Genomic DNA, 11,334 nt, shown 5'->3' with positions numbered 1-11,334 from the left:
CAGCAGAACCGAACACATGGACCATCTTTCAGATTTCACCTTCAGGCACATTTTTCCTTTCACGTTCGATGACGATGAAGAAGAGGCCGCTTCCTGGTCCTACTGTATCTCCCTTAAATCGCTCTTACAAATCTGTGAGCTGGAAGATGGAGCCATCATCTGCAGGCAAGAGGGTTAGGCAAGAGTATCCCTTTTAAATTAACTTCAAGAAGTAATACTAATAGATCGTATGAGATTTCTCATAAACCGGAATACGTCTTTATTATTCTTCCTGATACAACATGTGCAAACGTGTATGACCCACCCGGGTGCCACAATAGGTCTCAAAATAGTGCAAGCATAAATGGGTTTGTAACACAACAGTGGGACGTAAGACATGCCAATGTCTGCCTATGATCGCATGTACACATCTACCCATTTAGGGCGATAATAAGCTTACCCACTTATTTGGGTACTTCACTACATTATACCAATCAAATAAATCAATTAATAGATGTCCTCCCATATGTGTCTTTTGATTTGAAGGATACGTTTGAAAACGTACCCTATACATTATTTCATGTTTTTGGTCAAAATTCTTAGAGTGAAAATAAACATTTTAAAAACATCTTTCTGCAAAACGATCCTCGAACAGATGTACAAAGATTTCAACTCCTGTCTTTGGGACCAAGTGCCTCACACAGTTCCTAAAAATCCTGTCTTTTAATCATAACAAAACATTTTGAATTTCTTTTTACACAATTCAAATTTCCAGCCCCAGACTTTCAATCTAATTAATTTGAAACTCATCATTTTTTTTACACATTTCAAGAAATTCCTTTTGGGTCAAACGTTTTCTAACTAAAGAACTGATACGACTTACTGTGAAGTAATTCAAGCAGGAGTGAAATATGTGATCTGTTGTGTGATACAGCAGGGTGGTGAAGGTAGATTTCCTTCCATAATGCCACGGGCTGCAACCAGTGGATTCATGTTGCAGAACTGTTGTCCCTTTTTTTCAAGAAACCACCAAGGCCCCATGTCGATCACTTGTGTCCTGTCCTAAGGTGTGAGGATGGGAAAGTGTTACTCTTGACCATGCTGTGTGAAAATGCTTCTTACTATATTATTGTGGGAAATACCCATTCATTCACTCCCACACTACTAAAATTGTATTAAAAATATATTATGTACAATTGTTGCGGCAATTGTTTTGCTTGTAATTTTTGTGGACATGCTACTCGCGAATAATAGAGGTTTACCAGCACGAGGAATTGGAAATATGCATTTCTAAAGTTACCTCATGTTTTCTGCAATTTAAAAGAAATGCCCAAACTTGCCCAGCACTGAGGTGTCCTTGCTCAATAACAGAGTCTGCTTGGATCTGTTTTTTATACCTAGACAGGTACCGGACGGTTAAGACTAACTGCATCCTATGGATGCATAAAATTGTGCCCCGGCATTGCCATTTCAAGAATTTGGGAGGCAGCCGTGTTTCCTTGTACTAGTTGTTAATTCTGCCCAAGAAGTGATCCGGTATGTTATTTCTGTGTGCAACGTGTGACTTTCTTTACTGAGTGCTGGATCAACAACTCAGGACCAGCCACAGAGGGCGGTGTATGGCACAAAGATACAGGTCACACTTTATTACCCGTTAGGCAGAGTAAACACTAATTGCCCTTTCCACACCAGGAACGTTTTACTCCTATGATCACTAGGGCACCTTCTACTATTGCAGGCAAAGGTGTCTTTGGCTAGTTGCCAGGTGTCACCAAGGAATTTAACATATGCCATAAGGCTAGATGCTACACTTTAGATAATCTGGCACTGCAAAGATTGGCACTTCTGGTATACACTTTCAGTGAAGAAATTGAAACAATTCTCAATGAGGGGCGCAAAGGAATGTAACATTATGTATTCCACTACCACTGACTTAGATGATGAAAAAAGAGGTCTGGCTAATGAGCCGCTTGGGCCTCCCGTGATTGGCAAAGACAAAAACTAAAATCCTGACAATGCCTACACTTCCTTCTTCCCTATTATTAACTGATGCTACCAGTCCAAGTAAGGAAATAACACCCTTTCGAAAGGAGACCACAAACAAGATAAGTAGACAGACCAGTGATTTCCCATAGGGCCACTATGTATTCAAACTATTCACAAACGTATTTGCTGGGCATGGAAATGTCTACTTGGTATAAAAATGGGTGATTAAAAAATTATCATCTTTACAAAAATGCTTCCCTTTTTTCTTAAAAAACAGTTCGCTATCTACAGGAACCAATAAAAATTTCTTCATATTTACAACAAGATAACTATCATTGACAAATATAATATTGTGAAATAAAATAATGAAAGTGAATATCAACTTTTTAAATAGAGGGTTTGGCTCACAGCATGAACGATGTAGAAACAAAATAGTCCTCCCTATTATGTTTGTTCACATGTATTGTGTCATGTGCTACAGTGCTACAAATAGTATAATAAGTACTCAAACTACAATAATAATATATATTACACAAACATATGTTGGTAGGATGCATCAGAAGTCTGGGAAAGCTTTGGAACATGTATCAATCTGTGTTAAGAGCAAATGCTACTTAATTCGTTCCGCACAGAAAGCTAACATTCGGCTCCCGAAGCACCATTTCCATATTCTTTGCATTATCACAGTGACCGTTATATATATTTTCTTACTTATGTTGCTGAAGTGTGCAGCCTATAACTCCGGCATCCTATTGTTTTTGATGGCTGTAAGAACCGGCGTTATGAGTGCGAAAGCTTCCTTGAGCATAAGAGGTTAAACAATGTTCCTCGCCATATAAAGGGGGGATACTAAAATAAACAGATGTAGGCACATTATCCCATAATTCTACAGTGTTGTGTCTAAATGTTGTGCTGGTTTGTAAGGAGTCTGTGCACCAGTCTATTTAACTCTTCAAATACTGCTCAATGCATTGTCATTAGTTCTGTGGGGGAGGGGTAGACCCTCCCCGGTGGGAGGTCCCTTTCTCCTCCTCTTCTTCCCTGATGGCCTGAATTTGTTCCGAGGTTTGGTGCAGGGTGGTTGGATCCATTCCTTGAGGCTTCTCTGCAGCGCCTGCTGCCCTTTCCTCCTCTTCAATGACTTTTTTCCACATCAGGTGATTCTCCATCAGATGATGAGTAATTTGGCAGTAGACCTTTCTCCGTTTGAACCTTTTCTTCCCTGTGGTAAAACAAAACAAACAAAGAATGATACAATTTTTTAATAAAATTATAGGCTTGGCACATCTCAAACCAAATTCCAAAGGCATTTGAGGAATATAAGTATTGCTTAGACAACTCAGTAAGAATGGAACCGCCAGATTTTGATATCAGACTCTGCTTGGCCTTCAACTTTAAACTTGCTTTCTATGACAGGTTTCCCATGATGACTGGAGGATTTAACTTAATACAGTTTTGCAGAAAAGTCCAGTGAAATTTCTCAGTCAAGTTTGCTGCACAGTTTGAAAGGACCAACAGACTGAAGCCACAATTTTCTATCCACAAAATTTAGACACTCAGTACCAGCTTGTCCCCCAAATACATATAATAGGGCGGCACAAGGGAACTGGAAATAATGACGTAAACTAGATAAACTATTGTGTGAATTTACAAAAAGATATCTGTGCAGCAGTAACCTAGCTAAGAAATAAAGGAGCATAGAACAGACAAGAGCCAGGGTTTTGGATGAAGGTCATTTACATAGTGGTAGGAAACACATGCCTTTTTTATTGTGTGGGGATACTACTTCGCCTAGAAGAAATGAGTCTTCAGCTTCTGTCTGAGTTGCTGGAGGGTGGAAGCATTTTTGATGTCAGTGTCAGTGGTGAGCTATTCCATATTCTGAGACTGTATATGGGAAAGAACGGTAGTCTGTTTTTAAATTTCTTGTACATTGCATCTCCAGCCTTAATGACATCACAGTTCTTGGTATGGAGCTGTTCATCTGAGAAAGTTTGTTTCCTGGCCAGGCGTGAGGAACGTTTCAAATGACACCTCAAGCATAGATGACGCAGCTCGTCTTGATGACGGTACAGACATGGGGGGGTGGCCAATGTTGCATTGGGTTGGTGTAGTTAAATTACCGAGAGGTGTTGTGGTTTTTCACAATCAAAAGAGCACACAGGGCCCCGGTGCCCCCGCCTAGGCCGGGGTCTCCTCCTCATACGATTATCACAAAAATGTTCAACCACTGCGACCAGGATGCAATCCTTCAGGAGGCCAAAGCGAAAGGAGACATACACTACGAAAATACCCTGGTCCGCTTCTTTCCCGACTTTACATTACAAGTGCAGCACCAACAGAGGAGCTTTGAGGCAGTGAAGAGGGTACTCAGAGAGAGAGAAATCAAATGCAGTATTCTCTTCCCAGCAAAGCTTTGTGTAATTTCAGAGGGAAAAACTTGCCACTTTGCATCCCCAGAGGAAACCTGGGAGTGGCTGGAGGGGTGGCGTACATACAGTTGGTCAAAACAGATGCAAAGGACTGGGAGGCAGCCACAGGAGACTGGATTGGGGCATCGGGAAGGTAAGTGAGCATGGGGCCTGATACTGAAATTGAGTGAGTGCAAAGGCCCAGGCAGCATTGAAGTGCCGGAAAGAACATAATGGAACTGTAAATGGAATGCCCGCAATTCCACCCTGGACATAACCATTCTGGGACAATTGGTGACTATAGAGAGAGAAGGGTCTTGTAGGGGTTTGAAATAAGTGACAAGTTAGCTGGTTATCCTTGCGGTGCTGAGAAACCCCTTATTGTTATTCTTTGTTAATGTGTGGGCGACAAGCTGCAGGTTGGGTAGTTGGGGAAAGCACAACCTATTTAGCAGGGTAGCAGGGTATCAGGGTGGGGGAGAGGAGTCAGAGTTGGGGAATGGGGAATAGTTATGGAAGTATTATAGATAGACAGTGCAGTGCTTCGACAGAGAGTAGAGCAAGAGGGTGCCGGGGGAAGTGGCAAGACCTTATCGAAGTCAGGAAAGTTCTAAGTGGGGGTAAAAGTCTCTTATCCTATCTATGCCTGAACATCAAGCACTGTTAATGAAAATATGGTCCTGGAATGTCAACGGCTTTAATGGCAGGATAAAGCGAACAGTGGTAATGCAATTCATTAAGAAACAGGCCCCAGATATTATTATATTACAAGAAACACACTTGCAAGGCATTAGACAGATTTGGGTATACCCTGATGGTGCACATTGGTTATAATACTGGCTCCAGTGGAGTGGGAGTGTATGTAAAAGGACGCTCCCCTTTATTCCAGTGCAAACTTGGACATATCCTATGGGTAGATTTGTGGTAGTAAGTGGCCAGTGGGAGGGGCAGACCATTAATTTCGGATTGGTGTATGTCACACATAGGCTGCAGGCTCCCATGCTGGACAAGCAGGGCCAACTACTCCTAAGGCTGCCTCAGGAGCAATTGATATTGGGTGGGGATATTAACAATGTGGTTTAAATAGAGTTGGATGTTTTGGGGGGCAACATCGGGGAGGAGGGTGGGCTCACTGAGGGACTGCCTCTTGGCCATGGTTTGGGATATGTCTGGCAAAACCAACATCCTAGTCTTAAACAGTATACCCACTTGTCAACGGCCCACAGAAGCCTCACCAGGTTGGACTATCTGCTCACGCAAGTCCACAATATAGGGCTTTTTAAGGGAGCCACACATATAGCATGAGGGATATCCGACCATTCCCCAGTGGAGGCCAGGCTAGAGGGTCCAACGCTGGATCATGTCCTGCCCCCGCCGATCGACCCATGGTACCTAAAAGATGTACAATTTAAAACCAACATGAGAAAATGCACAGAGCAATTTTTTGCAGAGAACCTAGGGTGAGTGGGCTCCATGGTGATGAATTGGAAGCTATTCAAAATGGTGATTAGAGGCCATGCCCAGGCCCAGATAGGGGCAATGAAAACAGAGAAGAAATTGCTGAACCTTTGTAGATAATTTGGGATCCTACATTTAATGGAGGCAGGTTTCTGGAGCCCGTTGGCCCTTATGTCCTTGGATGCCAGAATGGGAGGACCTGGCCTGGCAGTATGGGCTGGACTGTTCCCATGGGGCACAGGGTCAAGACTGATTTGCATATGGCTGGGTCCAAACTGGAATGGCATGGTGAGCAAAAAAATGATGGATTTAGGCCCAGATCTCTGTACTGGGGTGAATGTATGACATTGTTCTGCATTCTGTCCATCAATAGTTCTTTTTGCATTTGTCACCCCGAGTGGGACGGGTATGCTCAGACGTGAGTCCCGTGCTCTCCATGCCACTGGAATCAAGCTATCCTGGCTGAAGAGGGGTGAAACCCCGAAACCGGTCCTAGGATGCTTGTTTCCAGTCCAGGGAGGACCTGGCCTGGCAGTTCAGGCTGGACTTTTCCCATGGGTCACAGGGTCAAGACTGATTTGCATATGGCTGGGTCCAAACTGGAATGGCATGGTGAGCAAAAAAATGATGGATTTAGGCCCAGATCTCTGTACTGGGGTGAATGTATGACATTGTTCTGCATTCTGTCCATCAATAGTTCTTTTTGCAGAATGGCATTTGACAGCACGGAATGGTGCTACCTGCTAGCAGTCCTGCACCACCTAGGGTTAGGGCCGAATTTCACCAGCTGGGTGAAACTGCTATATGAACAACCACTGGCCAGTGTAAGAGTCAATTCGGCGGTGTTCCTGATGTTCTCCTTACAGAAAGGAATGAGACAGGGCTGCTTTCCATTCCTGATTTTATTTGCCTTGGCCCTGGACCCCCTGGCAGCATGGACTGACAAGACCCCTTGATATGGGGTATACCAGTGGGACAAGTGCATATACTTGTATGTGGACGACATTCTACTGTACGTTAGGAGACCACAGGAGTCCATAGACAGTATATTACAAATATTCAGTATCTTTGGGGACTATTCAGGGTACCCTATAAACTGGGATAAATCCCTGCTGTTTCCATTGGTTGTCGGGGCCCCAAGACTGACATCCAAGAGTGATGTTCCCCTAGAGACAAATACTTGGGGTTCTACATAACAAGAGATCCCAGGGAAGTTTACGAGCGGATCCTAGCAAACCAAATAGACAGAGTCATAAGGGATGCCCAGCATTGGCGATCATTGCCATTTACATTAATGGGCCATGCGACCCAATTTAAGATGATGACACTTCCACGCCTGCTGTATATTTTGCATAACACAGATTTCTGCAATCATTTTTTTAAAAGGTAGAGGCCAAGGTGCGGACCCTACTGTGGAGAGGGAGAACCCTGCGCATAGCACTGCACAGGTTGCAGACGGGTATTTATGAGGGTGAACATGCGATTCCAGACATCAAGATATAATACTGGGCCTCTCAACTGGTCACAGTGAATGGTTGGGTCGTTGGGGATTGGGCGGACCTGCATATAGAGCGGACAGGTCAGTCACTGGGGCCAGGGAATACCTTCCTTTGCGAAGTATCTGGCTGGGAGGGCAGGCTAATTGTGATTACCCCGCTGTGGTATAGTGATCAGTTTGGCGGGGTGACAAGGCTGCACACTTTTGGGAAATGGGAACTTCTTGGCTTGGAAAAATTGGGTGATGTCTGGAGAGGGCAGGCGTATGTGGCATTTGGCAACCTTCAACAGGAATACGATATGGGTAAAAGAGAGTGGCTGAAGTATCTGTAGTTGGGGCACGTGCTTCGAGGCCATATTTGCGAGGGGGAGGTGCTAGCAGAAGCCTCCCCCCTAGACGACCGACTGTTGACGGACCCTTTAGAGAAAAAGTGATAGCACTAATATACAGGAAAGTAGTGAATAACAGCATGGGGGTGACGTGGGCCCCATTGATGAGGTAGATTGGGAGGGGGTCTTACAGGCCCTGAGACAGGTAGCGATAAGCTCCCAATTCCGACTAATTTGATTAAAGGTCTTTCATCGAATATACTATTCTCGAACATTATTACATCGACTGGGCCACACAGAGAATGCCTTATGTCATAGGGGGTGTGGGCGGAAGGGGATCTTCTACCATCTGCCGTGGGAAAGTCTGGTGAAACAGCAATATTGGTGTGAAATTGGGAGGATCATGGCAACAGTTGCGGGGGTGAAGGTCTCAGTTGAGCCAAAGTGGTTCTTGTTGTTGATCCCAGGGTACGAGACCTGGACTGAATATATAAAGATAAGGCTGACCTAAGCCGCAATGGTGGCAAAGCGTAACACTGCAAGGAACTGGGGGGGCACCTGCCCTACCGAAAGTGTTAGACTGGAAAACGTAGTTAGACTGGTGCTGGCAGGCAGAGCACATAATATACCTGAGCAGAGAGTGTCCAAAGAAATGGGAAAAGATTGGGGGAACTGTCAGGCTTATCAAGGACTCTAGCGGGGATTAGTAGGATATGCAGAGACTGTTACCACACTACGTTGATTATCCTTTCATTGATTATTGAAATGATAAATATATAAATTAATGAGTGGATTAAGATACATGAAACTGTATCACTGATGTACTTTTGTTGAGTATACGGCAATAAAAAGAAGCATAATAAATAGATAAATAAATAAAATGACTGACATTTCAACGGATACTGTTAGGATGCAAATGAAGTTACATGTTAACATTTGAATAATATATCAAAATGGTTGGATTATTATTATGATGGGGGCCATTGTGGATACAAGGTTTGCCAGTAAAGAGATATTTAGTGGAAGAAATAAACTATAACTTTTAAACAGCTGAGGAACACATGTCGCCTGCCATGGCATTCGTTTCTTTACTTCTTATAGCTTGTTAGGATGTCCAGTACACTTATCCGTAATGCCGGTCTGTGTACATTTAGCAAAACCTTTTCACTCCACTAAGATGTCTTGTCATGTGATCATCTATCGTCAATATAATTTAATGCACCAAATTAACATATCCCTACAGCAATGTGTGAGGAGAGGAAAACCTCTTTTCTGGCTAGGGAAAATTCTGACCTTCACTGGATGACTATTTTACTGGAGCAATACCAAACATGAACCTCAGAAATATAAGGTGAAGGACACAACTACCTTCCTAAATGTCATCTTGTCAAAATGTTAAATGAATGTAAAATGGGATCCCTATGAACTAGGAACATGAATGATTACTGGCATGAAATAAAGACCGCATTAGCACACTGTGCAAGCTAGAAATAAAACCTCAATCAACTGGATAGGTTACATAGCTACTGGAACATTTAAAAGGGAGCAAGCTCTCCTCTGTATAACACAGGATTTCATCCACATGAAGGACCCCCTTTTTACCATTTTGACTGCTCTCATTACAAAAACATAGCTAGGGGTAAAAAAGTCATCAGAAAAAGACACAGATTGGCTGCTATAGTACAGGGAAATGTAGGATCCTTCCACGAAAGAGGAGGGCCCGTGTGGAGGGGGGCGGGTCATTTGAATGCCCAAGAGACAATGATCAAAAGAGGATGCAGTTCTAGATTGAATCCAATACAGGGGAGACTGGATTCCTTCCAAAGCATAAATGCACCTACATTCTGGTTTTGGAGGGTGAGCACACCTGCAATGGTAGGTACCGTCTAGGGCTTCAGACTATTGTCAGGGTATAGGGCCCCCGGTGCAGGTGGTATACAACTCAATTTCCCACAATCATGGAGCAATGCACTGATACCACCTACATAAAAGTGTACTTTCAGTACACATGTACTAAGACACTGGATGCACCACAGCTGAAACCGACATAGCATTTTGATGTGGTTCAGAGTGATCATAATGAACCATTTAAATATGCACTTATTCTGTGCACTCAGGGTCACAATGGTATGGACTAAAAATGACAGGAAATTTCTAGAATGCTGTCAAAGGTATGCCAATTGTGGTACAAACAGGTTCGTTTAGAGTTTGGCTGACACTTATAGTTTGTCTTCCCTATTTAGAGGTGGGGAAAGCATCAGCTTTCCAGATGGGGGAGCACACAGGACCGTCAGTCGTGGTATTTTACATAGCCTGCCCTGCTAAGGACTATCCTTCTGCCTTACATATTTCCTCTTCAGGACCACCAGAAAAACCCTAGCAGTCCCTAACAGGAAGCAACAGAAACAACAAGCATTGGCAAAGCCGAAAGGTTTCACCCATGCAAGATCTAGTGTCATTTTTTTTCACATCTAGCACAGCAGCAGGTGCTTCTTACACCCCTTTCAGCTGAGGAAAATAACAATCCAGGCAGCAACCGCATAGGCCCTGACTGTTAAACTGCTCACACAGTGCTTGTGCTGAACTTCACAGCTTAGTTAAAACCAAGATAATGGAAACAAGTAACACAGGAGTGGACAGGATGTGGCGCCGTGGGCAGAGCTGTTGGCTCGAGAGCTGGGGATCCCGGTTCGAGTCTCAACAATGCGACCTCCTGCGATTCCAGGTAAATCACTTAATCTCCCCAGTGATAAGTTGCTATTTAAATCTTCTGCGAGTTGAAAACAAAAAAAACAGAGGCAAGTCTGTGTGAAAAAAATAGTCCTACCAGAGCTGATGTTAACAGTATTTCGCTATGGGAAACTGATAAGAGAAGCAAGCAAGGAAGAACCATTGTTAAATGTAGGAAAATATGCTAAAGCCAATAGAAATGGAGGAAAAGTAAGTGGCACACACAGGGGCCGATGAAAAGCCAGGAAAGAGTGGGGGTTGGATGTAGAACCCCTTTTAAGTTTATATTAAAACCAATAGATTTCACAAGCACAGCGCAAGTGCTGTGCAGGCGAAACCTAAAAAATAACCCCCCGCTCAAAAGGAGAAAAATCACAGCGCATTGATTTATTTTTTGTTTCGCAGAAATACACCCTAGTCAGTAGGGTGGAGGCAATAACCTCCTCTGGCATGGCAGTCTGTCTGCTATTCTCTAAAATTAACAAACTGTTAGCCATTACTTGCTTTGTCTAAACTGGGACTGTTGTTGATAGAGTTCTAGGCAAGCATATTCTTATTATTCCTTAGATTATAAAACCAAGTGAGCAATCACTTGCTTCCTAAATACTATTTGTGTTTTCCAGTTTCTGGTCATGAGGTACAATGGATATCCACATGCACGTGACGAGAGCAAATGTCTTTCCACCACTGCCTTTTTTAACCTGGGAACCTTCAGGGGCAAAGCAATGGAAGAGTATCCTGTTTTCTTGGGGGTGAGCAAGATGTGTACACTGCTGCTAAAGGAATGGGGGAATGTTAAAAATCAAGACAGAAGTATCATGGAGATACTAACCATGTTTTTTTCCGGCAGTCAGTGGAGCTGTGTGCTGTGCAAGAGCGAAACCTTCATTATGCTTTGGAGTCAGCTGATGGAAAAGGCTGCAAAATTATGAACTGTCTACAG

General features: G+C 43.4%; 1 protein-coding gene across 3 annotated transcripts in view; it reads right to left on the bottom strand.

The window, feature by feature from the left end:
* Window positions 1-230: 230 nt before the first annotated feature.
* Window positions 231-11,334, bottom strand: part of PDE3A (phosphodiesterase 3A) — a 1,085,163-nt gene continuing 1,074,059 nt past the window's right edge. For all 3 annotated transcript variants that reach the window (XM_085652713.1, XM_085652714.1, XM_085652715.1), the window contains one exon: window positions 231-3,187. In XM_085652713.1, the coding sequence (XP_085508839.1) occupies window positions 2,943-3,187 (245 nt within the window). In that variant the 3' untranslated portion in view covers window positions 231-2,942. The remainder of the gene's footprint in view (window positions 3,188-11,334) is intronic.

The sequence above is a fragment of the Triturus cristatus genome, chromosome 4_1 (assembly GCF_964204655.1).
Source record: "Triturus cristatus chromosome 4_1, aTriCri1.1, whole genome shotgun sequence".
NCBI classification, from domain to species: domain Eukaryota; kingdom Metazoa; phylum Chordata; class Amphibia; order Caudata; family Salamandridae; genus Triturus; species Triturus cristatus.
The sequence above is the reverse complement of the archived record's forward strand: the minus strand, read 5'-3'. Positions and strand labels throughout refer to the sequence as shown.